Source organism: Melozone crissalis, unplaced genomic scaffold (genome assembly GCF_028551555.1).
Source record: "Melozone crissalis strain CALT ecotype California unplaced genomic scaffold, PUWL_Pcris_2 ptg000013l_1, whole genome shotgun sequence".
In the NCBI taxonomy this organism is placed as follows: domain Eukaryota; kingdom Metazoa; phylum Chordata; class Aves; order Passeriformes; family Passerellidae; genus Melozone; species Melozone crissalis.
Genome location: NW_026535791.1, coordinates 47,765,040 through 47,790,594, shown reverse-complemented (window position 1 = coordinate 47,790,594; position 25,555 = coordinate 47,765,040). Strand labels below are relative to the sequence as shown.

The following is a 25,555-nucleotide window of genomic DNA, read 5'->3' as shown; positions in this document are numbered from 1 at the left end:
TGATGACATGCTGTAACATTCGGTTGACACTTTTTAATCAGAAATGCTGAGAACAGCCCTGAGTGAGTGTCCCTGTCACTCGTGAGCTAGAGGTGCAAGCACAGCTGTTGATGTCCTCAAAGACTTTGAAAGGTATTTTAGGTAGGATTGATTCACCATACCTTTACTCACCTAAAAGCTGAGATGGTGAACTTATAAGCCTTGCAGCTATACACAAAGAAAATAAAATGTGAGCTTTCTCCTTTATTTCTCAGGATTTGACATTTTTCTCCACTGTTACAGCAAACACTGAACTTTATTCCCTTGAGACAGAATCCTTTAATAAAAACTGCTATAAATGTAGTGCACACAACTGAAATATTTTTTGCAGCTGAAAGCAGAAAATCCCAAAAATCAATACTATATTTACAGTGTTTTCATGATAGCTACCTAACAATCACTTCAACTCCTGGGAAAACCCTAATAGTTAAGAAAGAGTACAAGACTAATTAACCACTTTAAAAATTAAGCATGCTAGTAAATCTTCTTCCTAACTGATGAAAGCAACTTTTTATTCAAACAGGTTTCCCATGAAAATAAAATGAAAAAAATATCAGCTAACAGGAATAATCAGCACTTTTGCCACCGAAATATTCTTGAACAAAAATATAAGGATATAATTGTCTGAAACCTGAAATACTGGCATCTGAAAATTGCTGTTTATAAAAATATGAATGTTGGAAGTTAGTGTCAGAATGCTACAGATTTTTCTTCATGTTATGCTATGTTTGTACTTCATGTTATGACCTAGCATTAAATAGCAATGACATAATGGCATATAATTCAACTATTCTAGCATTTTTTGAAAATAATTGAAAACATGTACCATTAAAAATATAATAATTATTGATTTGCCATATCCTCTTTTTAAGGTGAAACTATTTCCTTGTTTTGTTATAATATAATTTGCTTCTTTTAATGCTACTCATCTTATGTACCAGCAGCTGAAAAAAATTTGCTGGATTTGAGAATAATCTCCTTGATGTGATTTTCTTTCTCTGCTGAGTACAGAGGGAACATAGAGGAAAAAAATAGGATAGGCAGATTCTTAAAATGCCTTGAATTCCCACAGGTAATTCCTTGAAACCATGTGCTTTCCTTCAGTACAACAGGAATAGTAGTATCAGCTTTGCAAAGCCTTGGAAAATCAGTGTATATTCACAGCATCTTCAAACCATCAAAGGACAAAAATGTATCTAAATCAGGAAGGAAGGAAGGAAGGAGGAGAATGCTGCGCAGGTAAAGGAGAAAAGAAGCAATGGGACTCATGGGCTGTGAAGATGAGAATACTTACAGAAACTATCAAAAAATTTTTAAACAGAAAGACTTGATATGCAAGGATTTCTTATGTATGTAATACCATCTGCAGATTGCAATCTGAGTCTAAATAAATTACATATTCAACAGAATTTAATAACTTACTAAGAAATAGTGAGACACAGCTTTTTTTTTTTCCCAAGTATTCCATGGCTTTTTCTATTCCAGATATCAATTCACCTACAGAGTTCTAATAATTTTGATCATGTTTAGAAGCCAAGAAGACTTGAAAATAATCAGAACTTCAAAGAACTGATCACAGATACATACTATATGCAGTCTAATGTCTTTCAGTGCTCCTCTGCGACTGTGTTCACAGGGGTCCGAGGATGAGGGAAGAGACAAGGATCTGACTCCATGTTTCAGAAGACTTGATTTACATTTTATTATATATATTATATTAAAACTATACTAAAATAATAGAAGAAAGGATTTCATCAGAAGGCTAGCTAAGAATAGAAAAAAAAGGAATCAATTACAAAGGCTGGTGTCTTGGACAGAGAGCCCAAGCCAGCTGACTGTGACTGGCCATTAATTAGAAACAACCACATGAGACCAATCACAGATGCACCTGTTGCATTCCACAGCAGCAGATAACCATTGTTTACATTTTGTTCCTGAGGCCTCTCAGCTTCTCAGGAGAAAAAATTCTAAGGAAAGGATTTTTCATAAAACATGTCTGACACTCCTCTACATTGAAACAACAAAAAGCAGTCAGCTCTTCTATTGGAGATATGATCTAGAAATTATGAAAAAAATATGTTACACAGCAATGCAAATTGCTCTCTTAAGGCCCATTCTTATGGCAAATACCATAGAATCAAACAATAAAAAAAAAAACAGTGTCTGTTATCACAAAATATCCCTGTTATCACAGAATCCAAAAAATGGTCTCTTGCCAGCTTTGAGTTCTGGCTATAGAGTGGCTTGCACATGAGGAATTTGGCAAAAGTCAAACTCCCTGGTAAGCAGATGTTGAAAATTTACTGCTAGATGCTTGCTGAATCCTGTGCAGAAAATTTGGAAGTATTTATTTTTGTTATTTTTTTACAATTGGTTGTATCGCTTTATAGCAGTTGATGATCCAGCCAATGCCTTTCATTGTATTTTGTAAATTTATTACAATTCTCTCAACCTGAGGCTTCCATTTTAATAATAGAAGTTATTAAAATAATGAAGTTCCATTTTCTTCATGATGATATGACAGAAGACATCTATTAATTTATTTGAAAACTGAATCTCTTTTTCATTTGAATGTGATGTAATTACTATATATATATGGCAAGGTTTAAAAAAAAAAGGCAAAACAATTTATCATTTTTCCTCTATGCCACCAGAAACTAAGAGGCAAAGGGTATATGAAGATCCAAAGGAAAGAAATAAAATTTATGGGTATGTGGTTAAAAAAAAAAACAAAAAAAAAACCAAACAACAGATATGGCTTTCTAATGAGTCTATCTGTCTGTTTAGGCTTAGATGCTGCAAAGGTCAAACACACCTGAAATCAAGTCAAATCCCAAATGTACTTAATCACATTTGAAAGGGATGATCTACAGGAACTCTACAACCAGATCTAGATCATATTCACCTAAATTACTTTTCTTAGGACTTATTTTTTTAATTAAACAAGTAGAAAAATTTTGAACTCTGCTTCTATGACTACAAATCTGGTTTTATTTAGGGTTCCAAGAAGTTAAGATTTAATGTTGCCTAATTGCTTTATCAGTTTTCTCAACATAAATTGTAACTTCAGTGCCATGAAATATGAACTTTCAGAAAATCAAGTTTCTCTATAGACAGGCATATGAAGCGCATGAAGGAATGATGGAACAATAATTATGTTCCCATCCTGTTCTTTGTATTATGTGAAGATTTTTTTTATCAGTTTAAATCACTGAGCGTTCAGCCCTAATGTGCGCTCTTCCTCCAAATTATCATTTCCAAAAGAGATGGAAAACTGGAAACACTCACAGGCATGGCCCTTCTACTTTGCTGTCCTTTCCTGACTACTTTAATGAATAACGATACAATAAATGCTTTTACAGATATTGTTTAACTGTTCCAAATAGTACAGATATAAAACAAGATTAAGGAATCAGAAATGATAAAAATTTATCTCTCTTCATTCCTTTTTCTCTTAGATTTCCTGTGGGCACAGGAGATTTCAAAACCACCACTGCTGTTTATACCAAATCTTAAAAAATAACCTAGAGTCAAAATCTCACCATACAGATTTAAAAATTAGTTTCCTTTATAACCAAGTGATAATTTCACTCTGGGCCATTACTTTTGGTATAAGAGACAGAAGCAATTTTTCTCTGTTAAATTTGGTACTTTGAAATCTGGAAGAGGAGTAAGAAAGAGGAATATACAGTTCTCTACTGTGTAAGTCTGACTTTCCCAGTTCCCCAACAAGATGACAAGACTTATAAAAGTCAGGAGATGGGACAATAAAAGGTTATCTGGGTCTCCTATATTATCTGGAAGTCAGACATCACGTGGCACTTCCCAAAAGAAACAAAAAAATTGCTGTAAAGGGAAATAGTTGGGTAATTCCACTACCTGGACTCACATTTTGGTCACTAGTTAAAGCTAGATGTTTTTGAGGAATTAGGCAAGAACAGGTGCATCACAGGATGGAGGACCAGACATACTGGTAAGGCAAACTTCTCCCTCATATAGTCTTTAAATTTTCCCTAAATATTTTTTCTGTTTTCTTTCTTTCTTGTTTTTCAAAGACAAACACAAAGTAGAACTGGAATAGTGACAGGAAAAATAAACAAAACAAAAACCATCACACTGTAGGCCTATCAGGTCACGTTGTAAGTCCATCTACTCCAGAACTCCATAAAACATTGGCCCTTTGCCCACTTCAACACACAGTCTCTTGCAGAGTAAGAATTGCATGTTTAAGTCTTTGTGCTCTGCTTACAGTCCTTTTTTCTTGTTTTCCATATCCTAGCTACATTTCACAAAAAGTTCCAAGATTTGTTCAAGCACGGCTTTCAATGAAAGAAGACTGACAATGAGATGAGAGTCTTTCATAAAACCAAACTGAAAACTTTTCTTGAAACATCCTTCTGGGACCCTCCTTGTCCTTGGGCAGGATTTTTGCGTGTAAGTAGGAGATAATGCAGGCTGAAGAGATCCCTTTTTAAAAGTTTTTCTTATTTTCATTAGGCTGGTTCACATGAGTTCTCTGGGCCCCTCAGTGGAGGATTTTAATCACATTGTGTCTTTTGTGCTACAGTGATCACAATGCTAATCTCTGTAATTCCACATTTGGGAGCACACTTTTCAAAGTGTAAACAACTGACAGTGACTTCAGAAAGAACATTTTTCCAGAGGGAATCAAAGAGTAGAGTCACAGAGAAGCATCATAAGCCAAAAACTGAAAAAAAATTCCCATGATTGTACAAAGAAAAGTAAACCATCCTCAATTTCCTTCCCTTGTGCTGTAGAATGTGCATGAATAAAATACACGTGAATAAATTTTGTGAGGGAGAAAACTTTACCCCTTTGATCAGACTCAACCATCCAGATAAAGCCAGCCTGGGAAAAAAAAACCCATAACTTTAAAGAGAAATGTAATTCCTAAGGATCTCCAAGCAAGATAAATGGCAAGAGCTCTGAGAATAGTGGTGGAGTTGTGTTTTAATGCTGTTTAATAGCATTTGCTATTAATATAATTTATACAAGGATGTCATTGACTTTTAATTCCTTGAAAAGATGATCTTTCATAAAACCAGTATTAGTGAAATCCTTTATACCATTATGTCAGCTTGCAGCTGACTTTATGAGATCTATTGATGCTTCAAGTGACAAAATGCAACAGCACCTGAGTAAATTTAGGAAGAAAAAGAGAAAGGCAGACCTATAATCATTGCCCACACAAAATAAAAATGGAGGCATCGTGCCAGTTCTTGCATTAGCTATCCTAAATATCTTAAGATATTTCTTCCACATCAATATATTTACACTGCACTATTAAACAATGGCATAACTACTCCACTCTTGATTTCAGGATGCAATACAATTGTTGCTTCAATGCTCTAACATAAAAAAATTCTACAGATCTGGAAAAATTATGAAATGCAGTCTGAAAATGTAGCAAGGAGCTGAATTTGGGACAATGCACCTACTATGCTTGCCATGCTCCCATAATTCTTCAAATACATACCACAGAGGGTCACAGAAGGACTTTAATCTACAAGGCCAGAAAATTGCAAGATATTTTTTTTTGTCCACACCAGAAAGGTACAGCATTACAATGAATGCAACTCTCTTGACCTTTTTTAAATTATCCTACCTACCCTTTGTACTTTTATATAAGAACTACTATATGTTCATTTGCATATTGCTCATCTCTTCTTCTAGTTTGAAACATGGCATACTTTAGCATTTCATGAACTATCCCATTTATTACAGAACAGTAAAAGGACCTCAGATCAAAAGGAAATTACTGCACTTCAGTGACTGTGCAATGGTATGGACTGGGCTCCCCAGTGACTGTGTCATGGCATGTTCATTAGAAATTTATATATATGTCACAAAAAATTATGAAATGCAAGGTTTTAGGATTATGGTGGTGAAAATAGTTCCTGGTACCTCACAGAAAGCTAAGGACTGGTAAGATTTCTGATTGAGATTTTCTTTGGTGAATATAACTTATCAAGAAAATCTTTTATAAGCACCAGGAAAGCATTAGATATGTTGTGTAAAATTTTAGGGTTCAGCTATTCAAGACTTCACAAATACTCAGGCAGCTCTTAGGACCCCTAGTCATAACAACTTTAAAGATATGATCTAATCCTCACAGAAGTGCCTTTGTATTTAACAAGTGTTGGTTCCTTGCCTGTCCCTCCAACAGGTTATGCAAGATTGGGTTCAATTTTCTTTCACTTTCACCATTTACAAAATTTCTCAGGATCCTCTGATCTCAACACCCCACAGGCTTGCGGATCACTCTGGAAGGCATGAGGAGAATGGAGGAGAGGGGATTGTGGAAAATGCTCCTCCTCCCCTCTTTTTTTTCCCCTCTGGACAGCTGATTAATCAATCAACCTCATCTGCCCAGTCTACCCAGTCTTCATGACCAAATAGAAAATGGTGCACATATCATTTCTATAATACTTTGTTCCCTCAGTATGTTTGCCACAACTTCTTGAGACCAATCAGGCAGATCAGTGAGATGATGATTGCCTTTCATATAATTGAATATAAAATATAATTGAATTTTTAAAAAAAAAGTGATTGGAACAACACAAGTCTACATTTAGCACTAGAGGCTAAAGTATGTGCTACAGAAGCTTCATCCACGCAGGTATTTGTATTCTGTGGAAGATGGCTGTTGTCAGCAAGGGCAGTGAGGGCTGAAGAAACGAGCAGCCAACATTTTAACAAACAAGTATCTTCTGCATGGTTTTAGTACCACATATTCCAAGATCCTGCTTTTTACTTTGAGGTGATGGCAAAAGAAACTGCTGTCCAGAGATCAGATACAGACTGATATTTCAATTGAATGGTTTACAATGTCAGGAATTTTTTTCTATATTAATATTGCACAACTTTTAAGAAGAGTACTAATGTGTGATTCATAAAAAGGATTTTATTGGCCTGCTCAGCACTCAAAGAGGAGAAGATTTCCCATTTGGGCTTAAAGTGTTCTCAAGGTTTTGACAAATTGTGTAAAATAATCAAACTTAATTCCTTATGACTAATCAAATCAAACTACATTCACTTTAATTCTGTAGGAGTGCCTCAATTCAGGGGTTTACTGCTTTTTTTCCCTTTTAACACCCTTAGTTAATTCATATGAACATTTTAGAGAATTGCTTTATAGAGAACACCTATACATTAATGCCTCTCTCATTATTAATCATTAAACCATTTCATTACTGTCCCAAGAGTATTCAAACTTCACAACACCACACCCTTTTCAGGGTCTTTTGCTTCATTTTGGAATATCTGCAGTGCACCTTAAACCACTGAGAGAAGTATCATTGTAGTAGTAAAAGTAGTAGTAGTAGTAGTAGTAGTAGTAGTAGTAGTAGTAGTAGTAGTAGTAGGTAGTAGTGGTAATGGTGGTTGTAGTTAGAAGGAAAATTTAAATGTGGCCTAGAATTACAAGGAGAAGATGATCCTTGGGATAATTCAAAAAATCACAGTAGAATTACATTACTGTAGAGTTGAGATTCCAGAGATTAAGGTGTTGTGGTTGCTGCCTCTGGTCAAGCAGCAAGGGCAAGATGAGCCCAGGCACGTTCCACCCAGTAATATTGGGATCATATTCCAATATTAAGGAGCAGAAATTAAGTTTTATACTCCAAAACCAGGAAGTATTTGCATGGGTGTCTAATTCCTAAACAGGTAAACTTGTATTTTTACTTCATTACAAATGCAAGCTTCACTCTGATATGCTGTTTTTCCCATTTACTGTTTTCCACAGTATTACCAATCACAAAATCAGTATCTGCATGATACTGATCAGTATCTGTTATCTGTTTCTGTATAATCTGTATAATCTGTATAATCAGTATCTGTTATCTCTTTGTTTTGACTGGAGCTTCAGGAGAATTAAGATTGTTGAAGACCTCATGCTCCTTCCTTGAGGATTTCTGTGGTCTTTTCAATTTCATTTTGGCTTGCTGATTTGCTCTCTACCACCAGAACTTCCAAATTAGATAAAACAGAAATGCAGCACCTGCCTGAGAGCAGTCTGCACTATGGGAGCAGGCGCTGCTTACCTGTTTGACGGCGTACAGGAGGCGCCCGTAGCAGTACACCATGGCCACCACGGGGACAGCCAAGCAGAAGATGAACAGACAGATGATGTAGGACGTGGACTCGGCCGACTCTGAGGACCAGCGTACTGAACAGCTCGTGCCTGCACCTTCTACCCCATAACTGCTCCAACCAAGCAGAGGTGGCACGGTCCAGACCAAGGAATAAATCCAAGAACCACCAACAGCCAGCAGAGCCTTGCGGAAATCATGGCTGCGCTTGTGGCACAGGGTGAGAGTGCTGTAGCGCTCGTAGGACAGTACCGCCAGGGAGATCAGCGACACCACACCTGCAATGAACCCAGCAAGAGAAATGCTTACTTCCATCATTTTACATGTATCCATTCCAAGTCCCAAGAAAGCAGATGGTTTTTTCGGTTATTATGCATTTGAAGCAACAGTGAAAACTATTTCCATTATTCTCTATATGTTAATCCTCACTGCTCCTGGTGGCTCTGTCCATCCTGTCAAATTTTGTTTAACTCAGATTTATCTTACATTGGAAGACTTTTACACTTGACAGATATTCATCTTCTAGTCAGGTTTTCAGCTTTATCTGTTTTAGTATTACTCAGGAGAAATCCATTTTCTATCTGAGCTAATAAAATGGTGAAAGATTCCCTTGATAAGAACTATTCAACTTTTTAAATCCATGAGTATTTTAAAATAATGTATTGACTTTTACAGGGAAAAATAAAAGCCATACATTTAAGACTTGGAGCCCAAAAGTGAAAGAAGTGTTTGCTTCTTTTGCTCTCCCCATCAGCTAGATGAATCTTCAGTTTTGGCCACTCATATATGGAAAAAACAGACAACCACATCATGACTGGGATATGGCAAACTGCAACTTTATTTACATATATATTATACAATCAGGTTTAAAAGTTATTTAGGTCAATAGTAAGCCCTAGGTGTCATAAACCCATTATATTACAGCACCCTGCATGGGGTCGCTGGGGGTGAGAGAAAGATGATAATCTTGTTTCTTGATCAGAAGGCTGGATTTATTGATATATGCTATATAATACATTATTACTATACTAAATAGAATAAAGAGAGAAGTTGCAGAGCTGCTCAGCTAAGCTAAGAATAGAAAGAAAAGAATCTATAACAAAGTTGTGTCCAGGGACTCTGTCCCCAGCTTGCTCCTGTGATTGGCCCTTAATTATAAACATGGGAACATGAGCCAATCACAGGTGCATCCTATTACATGTTACAGCAGCTGATAACAATTGTTTACATTCTTCTTCTGGGGTCCCTTGCTTCCCAGAAGCTACAGAAATCTGAAAGAAAGGATTTCTGTGAAAAATGTCTGTGACACCATTATATCTTGCAGAGGAAGGCTTTAAAATTCTGGTTGTAGGATATTTCCATTCTCTTTTTCAAGTTTTAGGACCCAAGCCCCTCTTCAAAACTGTATGGTTTTCCATGGTAGGTTCTTAGTCACAGCTCAATGGAGAGGGGTTTGTTCTTTCCTATGGTTTTCTTCTCCTTGCAGCTTCCTTGAAATTCTGTGTGACAAAACACGGGGTAGCACTCCCAGGACTTATGACAGAAGGAACTTGTTTGAAGAGCTTTAAAACCATATTTTAAAACCATATTTTCCAATATGCTTTCCAGTCCCCTTCCTTTTGCTCCTGTAAGAAGAAAAACCTGAATAGATCAATGTCAGTCCAGCTCTCCATGAGTTTTTTCTTGATCTTTTCTATTAGCAACAGCCAACTATACAGCAGCACTGAGATATATAGCCTGCCAAAATTCTCTGCTTTTGAGTGGTACCTACTCCCAGAAATTGGGTTAAAAGGAAAGGTGTTCTTCAGGGCAATCCATAGCTGCAATCCATTTTCCCCATTTAACTGTCAGCTTCTCCTATAGCTATTTCCCAGGCATGGAATAGAGGTGAGTCAGAGACTTCCCTTGGGAATAGCACTACTCCATCCTTTACCTGGGAATAAAACCCACACACAGACCCACACAGGGCACAGTGGGATATTTTCCCCAGGCACAGCATTTTGCTCCACTTTTCCTTACAATTCAGTGACTCATTTCTGAGTTAACTGGATGCAGGCACAGCTATTTCTGTCATGCTGACAATTTGCAGTTACTTAATGCAGAGCTGGGTAGGCAAAGGACCCATGGGAAATGCAAGCACTGCTTGCTGCAATAGGATGCCTTATTTCTCAGGGGGAGAGAAAGCAAAAGGGTGTGAAGAGAAGGCAACTTTTGAAGAAGAAATGTCTTTCTTGTTACAAGAGTCTACTAAATTATTTTCTGTACATTACTAGGAAGTCTGTCCTAAAGAGTAGATACATTTATAGCTGTAATAGCTCCACTAAATTCAGGTGACTTATAAACTTGCTTTAAAGCTAGGCTACTTTAGAGACAGGGAGACTTTTTCACCATCCCTCACCTAATCTGATTTCCTACATAACACCACTCTTGAAAGCCCTTGGACTCGAAAGCAAAGAATCTACTACTGTCTTCATGCTCCCAGCCCACACTTAATTATCTTCACTTTCTTAGCATTGCTGCTTTCCATATTTTTATCTGCTTGATTAAAGAGCTCCTCTCTATCAAAAACACTTAGCTCATGTAGGCACCTAAGGCAAAAATCCAGATTTTATATTTGAAATTTAGGCCTCTGTCAGTTGTTGCAGATCTATTTCTGTTCTTTAGATTAGACAATCATAGACTAAACAGAAAACTGTCTCAGGAACAAGAAATCTCTCCCTTCCCAGCTGGGTGCTGTACAGCAAGGATCTATTGTTCTCACTGTACCTCTGATGGCAATTGAGACTGCATTTTTCCTACTTTGATGAGATAGCAAGTGAGCTGTACTTTTGTTGACCATATCCTACGTTCCTGCATCTGTGGGGCTGCCTAGAAAACCCAGACAGGATGTTCAGATTTCCCTAGCCTGGGGCCCTGATTCCTGGATTTCTGCTTTCACCGCTGGGCTCTCAGGACCAACCTGGCTGCCAGCTCTGCCTGCTCATCCCTGTGGCTGTGCCACTGCCCAGCAGCTTCTTCTGGTGTGTATTGTCATGATTTATGGCATCATTTACACCACGAATGCAGGATTACTTGTTTTCAGACGCAGAAAAGTTCTCTCTTACACTGGCATAGAATTGATGTTCAGATATTAAATTAGGATCGTGGTGATGTCAGTCAAGAATAAATCAAATATTAGCTATCAGACAAACACACAAAAGTTGCCTTTAAATTATAGAAAATAATTTTCTTCTCTATATAGAAGAAAATTCATGACATTTAATTGCACATCTTGACAGGAGCCAATTCATCTTTGCTCAACTTGTTATTGAGTCCCACTGACATGACACAAACTACACTTTTCTCTGGAGGACAAAAATTGTAATTTATGCAATCCCAGATCACAAAAGCTCATGAAAAAATTCCATTATTTTCAAGTTCAGCACAGTAAGACTTCAAGGTTTGAACTTTTTAATAACACTACAATTAATACTACTACGCACTGACTTCTATTACTTTCAAGACAAGGGAAAATGAGGAGTACGCTGAAGAGGTAGTTCATAAGCGATAAAAGAATTCAACATTCTTTATGTGGTTCAAACTTAGTTAGTCCAACTAACTTTTCAGAAAAATTAGAATTACTTTGAAAGAACTGGTGCTTTGAAAGACAAAAATATAAATTCAAATCCAAAATCCAAATAAAAAATTAACAAGTACAAGTAGCTTTTTCCAACAGAGAGATACATTTGGTTCAACTGGCTGCGAGTAATTAAAGCACCTATTACCCAGGTGAGGAAGAAACAGGAACAACAGAGAGCTCTGTAACCCCCTCTGTTTACTTTGTGTGACATTGGGCAGTGAACACAAAGTCACAAGACATGCCCCAACAATGCAGCTCCATCCAACCTTATTGATGGAGGGCATTTCACCTTAACACAGAAGCCAAGACTGATCAAAACAAAACTACATCAAGGATAACCTTGTTGCAATGTTGGGACAGAGCAGCTCCAGTGTCCCTGGTTGCTAAGAATATTCTCAGTTTTTTAATTAACAAAAAAACCCAACCAAACAGTTGGGGTTTTTTTTAAATCTCACTCTTTTATTAGTTCAATAACTGAATCCTAGAAATATACCACTATCCTTTCATCAATTATAACAGATACTTGTGTGTTGGACTGAAACAACATTATTTCATAAAAAAAGGCAAAACCAAGTTTTGTGTTCAGTACTTAATTTAACAATGGCTGGAAACAAAATATGAGGATCAGGTGTACATGACCTGTCAGCTTGCAGTGAATGAGCTGCCAGCAAAAAACCTGATGATTGCCTTCTCCTTTACATGCTTTTCTTGAGCACCCAGTGTCATCCTCTCCATAATTTTTCCAGGTACTGACTTTAGACCAACAGGCTTGTAGTTTCCTCAGCCCTTCCTCATGACCTTCTTGTAATCTGTTTTAGCTAAAGTGGAATAAAGCCTCCCAGTTTTCATTATGCCTCCTAGCTTTGCATACAGAGTTTTCTTAATGCCAGGTGCACTTAATGTTGTGACCTTTGTTAGAAATCCTGCAGCTATCTGGTATTCTATTTTATGCACTATCTATTGCAGTTGGAGGAACTAGTGAGAAACTCAGCTTAAAAACAAAACGCAATTAAACACTTTAGGATTGTCTCTAAAGAAAATACTTGAGTGCAATCTCCACAGCACTAACAACCAAAAAACAAATTAAAAAAATTAATGCAAGCTATAAAAAGAAGAAAATAATTGTAATTTTTATGCCAATGTTTTATTTATTGAGTAGCAACATTTATGACTGTGTAGACTGTGTATATTAATTTCAAATGAATAATTTTTTCTAGAATTGCAACAAAATTAGGTTCACAAATTGCAAATCTAAATGGAATTTGCTTCCAACAAACATTTAGAGCCTCGAGCTGATACCTAGACAAATAACTCCACAGGAGTCAATCATACTGAGAAATGTAATTTGCTCCCCAAACATTTCATGTACACATAGGAACAAAAATGAGATTCTCACTGAACAGTACTGAAAAATGTCAAAAATTCCTGTACGCAGATTGCATTACAGGAATAGATAATTATTCAAAAGTTAACCATGGAAATAAGTGACTTTGATACTAGCTGGGTGTGGTGCATAAACCTTGCTATATGGCAATTACGTGCAGTGAGCAGAGTGCACGGAATTAAATTTCAAGTCATAAACCAGGACAGACATCTATTTATAGGGCTATCATCTGAGACATTATCTATTATTTACTTTTATTTAAGGATCTGTACATTTCTCCCTGGCAGCACAGCAGAGAGTATGCTGTAAAAGGCGCAGCAAATCATTACTCAGTTTGTTTCCATGAGTTCTAGCTAAAAGTGTTACATTTTCTTATTCATTTTTGATGGTTTATGCTGCTCACTGATGTAGTAACTGGAAAGGAGATCCAGCTCACCCATGGTCTGGAGGCTATGAAAAACTGAGAATCCCAGGAATTCAGCCTACACTGGATCAATGTTTTGACTTCTAATTTAGATATATATGCCCCCTCAAATGGCCTGTAGGTCATTAGACTATATCATGGTTTGAGTCCTGGGGCTTCCTGGAGTAGTCCTGACTGTATGTGGGAAGGGATATCCTGCACTATGTTCCAGTTATCAAAATTGGCCGCCAGGACAAAGTCAGGGTGGTGGCCGTTCCCGTGCCCGGCACCATCTGGTTTCTCCAGATGAAGAAAAGCTGTTGGGCACTTTCTGCAGTCAGCACTCCTGTTCCCAAGCCTGAGACAATGAAAACCATGATGGACAAATCCCCCAAAAGCTGGATAATCTGTGCTGTGATGCCTGTTTTTTTCCCAGATCACTGTGCTCCACTGGTTCAGTTCCATGTGACATGGCCACTTTGAACTGTTCCGCCCTCCTCCACCTGGCTCCACTCTGCTCCTTTTGGCTCAGCTTGGCTGGAACCAGGCTCCCCTCCACCCCTCTGTTTCCTGCAGTTGCTTCCTGCCCCACTGCTGCTTTTCAGCCCAGTGCCTTGGAGACAAAGCTGCCACTTCTTCAGAACCATGTCTCCAAGCCATGTCTTGGAGGAACTGGGAAGGGGACAGGCAGTGGCAACAGAGGACAGGGTCCACATAGCTGATCCCAGCAATCCCCCCAGTGAAGAGTGAGACAAAATGACACACTTCCAGGGGGGCACTCACCTTTTCCTTCCCCCAAAACCATACCTGCAGTGATGATGCGAGTGTTATGGAATAGCAACCTGGACGCGTCCAAACAGTGCTGAGCTGCACCCCCTCTCCACAGCCAGGACACCTGGGAAGGACAACATGCTGCTGGGAGTGCAAGGGGAATGTGAACCAGCAGCTGGCAGCAGCTGGGACCCACCAAAAGTTGCACCTTTCCTTTTGAAGTCAGGCCACCATGAACAGTGAACTCGGAGACACAGCAAACGAGGAAGAGCACTGTGCTGGAAGGACATTGGTAGAGGTGGAAGAGGAATGCTCTGGTCTCCACTTACAAATGCTGTGCTGGTAAATACTTAACAGGAGAAACAGGTAGGTCTCTCAGAAATGTTATGCATCATAACATAGCTATGTTCCCTTTTTTCTAGTCCCTCACTTTTCAGCTGCTAAATCTGCTGTTCCATTAGCTGGAGAATATGCTAAAAAGTTCTGTGGCACAATAAGATGGAGGAAGTAAGATGGAGATACACCCCAAGTTGAGAATATTTGGGAATCCTGTGCTGAAGTATTCTTCTGCTGTTTTTTCTGGATGATACCTTTCATTGTGCTTGCCCATGGACTTAAAGACAGAAGAATAGCACTAAGAAACAGCTCTCTTCAAATGAAGCCTCTTAAAACCTCAAATATCACGTTCTGAGCTTAATTAGAAGTTGTTCTACTGAGTGGTGTTACATAAGTATGTTATTGAGTTATACAAAGCTCATTTGATCAGTGACTCAGTACTGTTTTCAAGGGAAATAACTTTCCTGAATATAAATGAAAGCCTTTCTGATAGTTCTCTACAGAAATAAAATACTCCACACACGAAAATGAAATATTAAAAATTTAAGCAACTTAAAAGTCATGACATTTCCAACATATTTGTACTTCTGTATCTCCTTAGAAGTCTTTCTGAAAACATATCTCAGTATCATCTGCCAGGGACTATGCATGAAATACAATTTGTAGGTCTAGTACTCACAAGAGAGGTTTAGAAGCAGCGAGATGTAAAAAAAAAAGAGAAACAGTCTTTTTCTAATGGTTGCTTATTCTTCAGTTGCAATTCTGTTGCTCTGGGCCAAAGTACCTTACCTAACAATTGCCACAGCATCAGAGACTTTGTAAGAGCAATCCATTCTATCATCACCTTTGTTTCCATTTTCTAAATACCACTCAACGTTAATACTTATAAGTAAAACTCATGGGCTCTGCTTCCATTAAAATCAATACATTTCTTCCACAAAACCACAGTGGTACTCACTCCAGTAGCTGCTCCCATCAGAGATTTCTTTGCAAGCAAGGAGGTAAGAATATTATAATGATAAAAGCAGAAACTTTCAAAAATTGACTGATTGACTTGGTTTTCTCATAGCATATTGTCCTGGGGTGACTTCAAGATGCTGAATTGTATCCCCATTCATCTGTTTAGCCCAGTAAAAAGTACTCCATCTTTAAAACTAGATCTGAGAGCAAAGGGGGTGAGAAGGAAAAGCGGCAGAAATTTTTTTGCAGCTGTATTCAAAACACAGACATAAGCAGTGTTCTCGGAGTTCTCTGTTCTGCAGATGGACAGGGAGTTTCCCCTTGCTGTTTTTGCTGGTTTTTCTCTCATTAGCTGAGGCCAGAAGGTTTTTTGGAACTGCTCAGCCATTGTTCATCCCAGGAACACCAGGATTACCATCTGGGCCCCTCCAAGCTGCACTGTGCCTGGGTCACTGGACCCGAGCTCCAGAGAGAGACCCAAGCCCCAGAGAGACTGAGAAAGGCAAGGACACCCCCACAACAAGGACTCTGAACTGCAAAAGGACTCTCTTTGAATTTGCCATCTCTTCAGAACAATGAGAGGTTCCACTATTTAATATTACTCATTTTCTCATGTTTGTGAATACTTTGCTTGTTGAATCAACAGGTTTTTTCCACTTTTCTTGAAGGAGATTCATGTCTCCCGAACCAGTGCGGGAAGGAGCCACTTCAATTTGCTTTCTAGAGGGACCCCTTTGGAGTTTTCCTCCCAAATTTGCCCTAAACCAAGACACATATGCACTTTATTAAAATATGAAAAACTCCTAAGTCACAGCATCACAGAGGAAAAAAGAACAAAAGTTTTTAATTGTTTAAATAAAAATTAAAATTCCATTTTGCCTTCTAGCTCTGAGTCTCACAGTAGACATTTCATTGCTAGGGAAAAATCTATGTCATATACAGTCTCCAGTGAGGTTCTGCAGGCTACATTTCTTTTTCCATTATACTGGAATTGCCAAAAAGTGGCAGCAAGAATGTTGATTGGTCTGGGAAATCTGGGATAGGCAACCTGGAATTAAACAAATTCAGTTAAATTGATAGAACACAGTTAAGCTAGATAGCAACTTTCATTGACAGTAGGGCTAGTGGGAAGGTACCATAAAATGAGCAAATCTGAGAGAGAACCATGTGAGACACTGTGAATATGGGATTTCACAAAATATTATTATCAAAGGTTCTAGTTTTTGTTGAGGGGGTTTGGTGTTTGGGGTTTTTTTTTTCATTTTTTTGAGATGAGAAACACAAATGAATATTCAGAAGGGATTCAAACAGGTCTGGAGAGTGGCAGACATATATGGATACTGCTCCTTCTTCACTAAACCTCCAGAACTTTGTCCATTTTTTCCTTTTCTGTACCAAACAGAGTTAAGATGAATGGACTCAAAGTGAGGTCTGGGCTTGGAGGACAACCACCCAGTAGTAGTCTGACTTGCCTGAAGTTCAGTGAATAAAGAAATCACAGCAGAACTTTTATGATATAGCAAAACCACAATGTAAATATAACAACTGATAAGTTCAGGGCTCATATAAAGGATATGAACTTCAGAGGAGTGGATGGATGCCTCAAAAACTGACAGAGGCAGCGGAGAACGGGGTGTGCTTCAAAACACTATTGGCTTTATTTGGATATGCCTATTAAATGTTTATATGATAAACATAGAATAAATGGTCACAAAATTAAATATTCTTTAATATACTCTTATTCTAGTTGCTGCCACATACTAGTCATCAGAGCACAATTTCCTTTTGATTTTCAATGCATTAAAAGCATTTCTACTTATTTGAAATTGAGAAAATATTTCCCACAATAATTTGTTGAACGTTAGCAGTTACAAGCATTTTCCAAATACAGGCTACCTCAGATATCAACTATTCAATTTGAATAGAAATAAATCCACCAATTGCCATTTATCTAATGCCTGCAATTATCTGTTCTCTTTTGCTAAGATGACTTGGAATCATGAGTCCATTAGAACAGGCAATCATTCCTTTCTCCAAAGAAATATCTTCCTGCTTAACTCTAATGGGAGTCACAGTTTAAGATTGCGCTTGAAAGAAATTACTGAAAAATCTCTCTTGGATCCAAGCCTGCTGGGAGAAATATGACAATGACTATTACTGGTCCTATTCAATAAATCTTTCTTGCTCTTTTCTCAATGGTCATTTCTGTGTTTCATCCTTTGTACAACATACCCTTTCCTTTGTGTTTGGTGGTGTCTTCAATACAGACAGCATGTATTACTTTTAATAGGAAAAAAATATCTTGGGTTTTTCCTCTTTCTTTCCCCCTTCTTTTCTGAATTTTTAAAGGTGTTTATTTTGTGCTTTAAAGGTGGTCTTAATTTCTAAATGTATCTGGTGACTTAATGTGCATCACTGAACACTAATATATTTTTCTGCAATGTTATTAATATGCCTATCCATCCAAACAACAAATTCCCAGTGGCATAAACAGTGCAAAGAATTCCCTTTTGCATCTCAATGATACCAGCATAGTACAGAAACATCCCTGAACGTTCACTTCTGTCTCACTTTCCATATGTTAGGCAGGACCCCTCTGCATTCTGGAAAGCAGGCTGGCCCTGGCAAATTCAGCTTCCTGACTCGGCTGCCTCCTTACCAGTGTATTTATTCGGCTGCCTTAAGGAATAAGAAATGTCAGCACTAGATGGAGCTCCTGTACAGCAACATCTCGGGAAAAATCTTTGGGGCTTGCGTGCACGAGAAAAGCAGGAATGGATGTGCAGCCCCGATGCAGCAGCAGGACGCTCTCAGGGCAGTCAGGTTCACTGCTGCACCCCCATGCCCACACCACCCTGCAGGACCCCCATCTCCTGCCAGGACTGCTCCTTTTGAAACGTGGGGGCATCCCCAGACCTTCCTTCATGCCGAGGATGTGCACAGCTGTAATACATCACATGCAGTCTCAGGGGGTTTCTGCATGTGGGACATGGCATCAAATCAGCTAAGAGGTGAAATGACAGTGTAAGCATCTGCTAGCCAGTGAGCCAAGTGTCCACCAGAGCACACAACCAACATCTTTCCAACGAGCTCCTCCTTTTGCACTGAACCCAATTGCTTATTTTTAATAATAAACATATATTTATACAGATTTTCTATAATCTGGGGGGTTTCTTTGGCAGTCACCATTCCTAGGGGTGGAGCACACTACAAATACTAACTCTTCTGAGTCGAGTTTTTCAAAACTTCTGGCGGTCAAACTGGTTTTTATTCTAATTAGATATTAACTGGTTAATAAACAGTCATATCTTGATACTATGAATGCAGTCTCAAAATATGATGACCAGGCTTTACACTGTCTTTGAGCTGGGAGTTTCTTGTGCAGCTCTACATCCCTACAATCTCACATGGTGTGGAGGTGAGCTGAAACATCAGAGAAGGCTGCTCCTGTCTCTACCCAAGATCACTGTGATGGCTGAAGGATGTGCAAAGAGGAAAAGCAGTATTCGCCACTCCTTAACCCCTCAAAAGGACCTCAAAGAGGAGATCTTTTCCTACATCCATTAAAAAATTAAACATCACCAATGCAGACAGAAATTCTTTGCAGTAAATTTTCATCCAACCTTATTGAGTCTAATTTTCAACACTGGATAGATGGGTGGAAATTGCACCAGAAAGTGTAGCAGTGGAGGTGTGACATATTGGGACAAGTGTGGCTATCATGGAGGGAAGCCATACCATACTTAATTCATCAGAGGTCCTTGACAGCAGCGTGCAGACAGGCCTGATGCCTACTTGGATGAAACCTACATGTATTTTCAAACAACTTTGACTAGCCCAAAGGCTTTTAAGGATAGTAAGCTGCCATTCAATAACAGAAGTCTTCATGTGAATGAATAATTAAATAGAGGTAGGAAATAAAAAACAGGAGAAAAAAATTAGTTTTCTTAGTGGAAACTGCGGACAGCAAAGTTCCCCATGGATCTGTCCTAGGCCCTGGGCTATTCATCACATTAATAAATGATCTGGAAAAGATGGGGAAAAGTGGCAAGTTTTCTGATCGCACTACACAGAATAACTCAAAATCAACAAAAACTGACTGTGAAGTACTGCAGCACAGCCACATGAAACAGAGTCATTGAGCAGATGAGATGCAGTACTGATGTGAACTGCCACATGTGGAAGAAAACAGACCTGGCTTTAAATACACAGCAATTGTTTCTGACTTACTGTTCTGCAAATAGAGTTATGATAGGGAACTTTACACAAACCACTTCCACTAAGCAGCAATGCTCAGCAACTTTTAGAAAAGCAAACATCAGGACTTGTTAGAACAGGAAAACAGAAAAAAGAAAGAAAAGGTGGACAGGGAAAGATTATTTAGTGTTTCCTAAAATAAGTAGGTTTTCAAATTAAATCACCATGTTGCAGACTCAGAATAAACAAATTCAAGAAGATGCTTCTCTTTGCATAGTACATAGTTATAAGTAGAATTTCTTTATATATTATATTGTGCCAAAATTTTGCAGGTTTCCTGAGAGCAAGGGAATGGGAGATAAACACAGGAAGACCTATTAGATTCAAAAGTACTGCTTCAGGAAGATAGGTGTCCCTACACCACAAATCACAGGCTGTGGCACTACATATTGGAAAAATATCATTGGATGCTGAAAATTATCCCAGCTTTAACTTTAGTATTCTAGAAGAATAGCTAGGCAAAATACTTTGAATGGCATATACTTGATACCTATACAAAAAACACTTTGCAAGGCAAAACTTATTGAAATGATAAGAAAAAACAATTACAGCACAGTAAGAGGCTAATACCTGCTTGTATCTGATATCAGTATTTTTTTTCCAAAGGTCTGAGTGCCCACAACCCTAGAAAATATATTAACTTGTAAAATTCTTACTCATTCTCAAATTCCTTGTTAAACAGCACTTGGTGCACTGACCTATAGAGAGAAACTGCTCCATGAAGCAAACCAGATGGTGATATGCTTCTATCTACTGCTCTTATCTCAGTGTATATTAAGCTAAGGCTTTATCTTGCCTCATAACCTGCTTTCTACCCATTAGAAAAAGTCTATTTAAATTCTGACTGACATATTTATCTGGCAGCCTTTCAGCCTACTCCTGTGATGTGGCCTTTGCCTCTCTCAAGGATATTAAATAGAAATACATTTTCAATTTTGAAAAATATACATAGTAAAGCAATCCTCAGAAAAATCATGCAGCCACTGCTGGACCTTGGCCCTCTTGCACTGACACATGTTTTTTCTCTGAAAATTGAACAATTTAAAAACAGTGCAAAATTTCAAAGTTTGGATAAATTAGGGCAAACTGCTGTGATTTGTTATAAATTTGTTACATGGAGAAGAGTTACTTGGTGCACCATAGTCAGTGTACAGAACATATTGAAAATATATACACAAATGCCACGTACATACTCCATGCTCTCACCGAGAGGCAGAATCTGTAACTTGTCCTCACTGCCATATTAACTCCTACCCTAGAACTGTTTCTAATTAACTCCTGCGGTGCTCACGCTGAGGCAGACAGGGATGGGGATGGCCACCAGCCTCCCATGCAGTGTCTGCTCTGCTGTCAGCAGGGCAGGGGAGAGCAGTGCCCACCCTGCTCTGCCTTGGGCTGCCTGCTGGGCACTGCCCAAACAGCTCGCCTAATTTCGTTAGAGTGATTAAACACTCACCCTAAAGAGGTCCCCTGCTAACTCCACAAACAGCCTGAACAAAGAACACAACCCCCAAGCTGTAAATCTGGCAAACAATAATGCTTCAGTGTGCACATGCACATAAGGATTAAGTCTGACCGTTGTGTGTTCTAAAATTCTCATAAGGTCAAGTTCAACGGGATTATCTATGGGTTTGTAAAATTCATACCATTTCTTAGCTGAAAGCAAATCTTGCCAGATGTTAATGTGCTATTCCAGTACTCAGAGGTCTGTACTAGACTCAGACAACTCTTAGATATTAAGTAATAAAATGCCATATATGTGAATTAACTAATGGTTTTGAATTTTAGAAATCACCAAAGTCCTAATCTAAGCAAAGTTTTACATGGCTTTTGATTTGTAAAGATGATTGATCTATTCCTTATGAAATTTTTTACAATCAAGTCTTCTTTTTGTTACCTTGTGTTCTGATAGCCACTTGGTCCTGAACAAATTTCTACTGTTATAAATCTGTACAAAAATAATTAAACATAAAGAATCCTTCTTTTGATTCATCTGAAGCCTGTTGACTTTAATTTCTTTTGACTTTGATTCTTGCCATAGTTATCTACTATTTCTGCTCTTAATTGCATTAGTGAAACCAATAGAAACAAAGAAGAGGAGTAGGGGAAAGAAACAATAGAAGACATAATTGAAAAACAACACTAGAAGATTAGAATGTCTGCCTCCAATAAAACACTGAGAAATAGATGTAGAGATTGCCAGCTGAGCCCGGTGAGTCCCTATCCTCCTGCTTTGTGGCTGCTATACTTTCTTAAGGAACAGCTGAAGTTTGTATCTGACCACAGGACAAGATTGTACTTCATCATATTGGAATCTTTGAAATAGGCTTAAGAAACTGCAAATAGGAGAAGTAACATCATTTTACAACATGCTGGGAATACTTGTTGGTGGAAATAGCCCAGAGCAATTCAGCCTGATGCTGATAGCTGGCACAAGAAACCTTCAGCTGAAGCAGGTGAAGTCAGGTATAATGGCAGAAAAGATGGTACCCAGGTGACCTTGATAGAGGCATTCCCATCCAGACCATGGAGAGATGCCTGGGGAGTCAGCAGCCCCAGGAACCTGAGGTTTCACCCTTGCATGGGGTGATCCCTTGATTGCATCCCCTGATCCTCGCTGGGCCAGCACAGCATGGAGGGGAGAGAGGGGCAAACAGGTCCCACACTGCTCAGGAGGGAAAGCACAGGGACATCTCACAGAAATGGGATGGGGACATGTCATGGGGGTGAAATGCCTACTCAGAGTGGTACTCTGCATTTGCTGTCTGCAGATTCCAAATGTTCCTCCCACCTGTATCAATTATGGGAAAATCTATAGCAGACAGAGGTAATTTTGAGTTAGTTTTAAAAAAGCCCAAACAACCCATAACAAAACCAAATCCACAAATCTCCCAGTATTGGGAGGCATTTGGATTATTTAAGAAGTGAATCATGTTAGCTGAGAAATCCACAGAAGCAATTAAGTGGTCTGTGACTCAGTAGAGACGGAGTTTATTGACATTACTGAATCTTTGATTTCAGAAGCAGTTTCTCAGCTAGTGTGGATATGTAGAAAATCACAAATGTAAACAGAATACTTTCAGATTTCAAATAAACTTATTTTTCTTTTTTAGTGTCAGCACACTAATTTAACAGAATTATTTTCTGAGTTAATGCACTTTTAAAATTAGAAACATAGCAGCAACACTAACATAAAAAAAGCCCCAAGCAATAGGAAAAAGAATACAAACCCTAATAATTACTTTTAAGTATGAAGTATTTGCCACGGCTGAGGGGAAAAAAGAACTTTATAGTTATCACCTATTATTATGTCATTATTTGGAACTGTGCCAATGGTTCTGTAGCCTTTTTATCACTGAAAGACTGTAAATTTCATTTGCTTACTGGACTGGAAGATTCTGCTTAAATGCTTCCTAAAAGGAAAAAGATATAGAAAATTAATGTCTTGAGTTAGGAAATGGTCACTAGGTGTGTAACTTGGATGTGAACAGCTAAAGATAATATCCTCTCTCTGGCATACTTCAGGGGCTACAAAGGAAGCCTAAAAGTTTTCCAAAAAATAACTAATTCTGTTCAGATGTGTCAGCATGAGGATGGTCTTAACAGTTCCTAGAGTTTATTAAACACTATTAAACACTAGAAATTATTAAACACTATTAAACACTATTAAACACAATTAAACACTAGAGATCATTAAACACTATTAAACACATAGTTAAAAAATATGATTTAATAGCCCTTCACATGCAAAGTCTGTTGCTCCCTAATGTGGTTTTGACTGAATATTGCTTATTTACTGGCCTCTATTTTATTTCATTATACCCACCGAGGGACCAAAAAGCCAGCTACATTTTAATGACATTTTTTCACATGTATGTGACCTGACTACCAACAGAGCTCGTTTCTGCCCTTTCCTAAATTAAAAGAAAGCCAACATCAGACATAGCCTTGTTTGGGTTAATGCCATGACCCAGGATTAGGGAAAAGGGCCTGGAAATATCAACGATTAAACTTGAACTCTGGCAGAAATGCTGTTTCACCATCTCCAGCACGGCTTATAGCCATGACCTTTTAGACTCAATTCACCATCAGGATAATTGTGCAAGAAATCCAACATGGTCTTTGCCTTTAAACTCCTGTTTGAGGTGTCCATGTGAACTGATGTTGTTTGTATATTTCTTTGCGTAAAGTCTCCAGCATTCTGCAATGTGTGCCCATAACATAGAACCAAAAGTATGCAGCTGTGCTGCAGGATGGCTGCCCAACTGGAAAGGATCAAACACTGGCACAGAAACAGACCTTGGGCACAAGCAGAACACTTTTTTGCACTGACAGCTGACATCTGTACACAAAAAATGCCAAAGGGCTGATCGATTTCCTTACAGAATTCTTCTATTCTTGTGTCCTTCTTTTCAGGGACACACACACACACAAACTGTTGTCCAGCCTTCACTGTTATTATTTCTGCATGCTTTTTTGCTGTTTTCTTTTGTACAGGCATTAGGAAAATGGACTCTAAATTCTTGATCATACAACAGAACATGTCAGAAAACATTAAGGATGGCAGCTGAGGGAAAAAATGTTTCCATCTACACGTGGCTGCTGGTGCAAATTGAGGGTACCTGAGGATATTTTCAGAGCACTCTCCAGCTCCTGTTTGAGCCATTGCTTGAATTTCTGCAGTGATGAAAGATGAGATGGGGGAGGAGGAGGGAAGTCTGGGGGTTCTTCACCACAGGATCTTAACTGTTAGCATCAACAGTTATAGTCTGCAACACCTTGTAAATGGGTACATTGAATGACAATGTCCTGCTTTTCAGCTAGGGTAGAGTTAATTTCTTCTCAGTAGCTCTCATAGTACTATGTTTTCTATTCAGAATGAGAATGGTGTTGATAACACACTGATATTTTGGGGGTTTTTGCTAAATCATGTTTATCCTAGGTTTTTTGTGAGGGAGCACAGCTGGAACAGGTGACCTAAGCAAAGGGATATTTCAGACCACAGAACAACATGCCCAGTATATAAGCTTAGAGGAGTTACCCAGAAAGGCAGCTGGTAAGGGTCTGACATTGATCAGCAGGTGGTGAGAAACTGCATTGTGCACTAATTTTTTCCCCTCTTATATTGTCATAGTTATTATTGTTTACCATTATTATTATTTATCTTCAATTATTAAACTGTTCTTATCTCAACAAAAATTTTTGCTTTGATTCTCCTCCCCATTCCCCAGGGAGAAGAGAGGAGGGCTTGAGCAAGGGGTTGCACAGTGCTTCACCTCCAGCTCAGCACACATCTTGGGTGATACTCTGCTGTAACCAAGGCAAAACTTTCTCTTATCTCAAGAAGGTGTTAAAGTGCCTACCAGAGTGAAATCTCTGATTTCAGAAATAACATTCAAAGTAGGACATTAGGTCTTCCATTTTCACTTTCCTTTTCAAGGCATGATTCTTTCTTTATCATGTTTTCCAAAAGTTTTGCCTGAGTTGTCTCCCTGCTTTAAGCATGTAAATTGAATGCAGAAGTCCAGTACTCACGCTCTACAAATTACCTGCAGAAAGGGCTGACAGCATTTTCCCTACATTATGAATTTGGGATTGTAAAGTTGGAAAGAGGACTAGGACACCTCTTTGTGGAAATACAGCAAACACCTTAAAAACGCTCACTCTTGCACAAC

General features: G+C 38.4%; 1 protein-coding gene across 1 annotated transcript in view; it reads right to left on the bottom strand.

The window, feature by feature from the left end:
* LOC128934066 (pinopsin-like) overlaps positions 1–25,555 on the bottom strand; it is a 70,943-nt gene that overhangs the window by 39,037 nt on the left and 6,351 nt on the right. Inside the window, exon 2 of the mRNA XM_054271363.1 lies at positions 8,103–8,428. Coding sequence (XP_054127338.1) covers positions 8,103–8,428 — 326 coding nt within the window. The remainder of the gene's footprint in view (positions 1–8,102; positions 8,429–25,555) is intronic.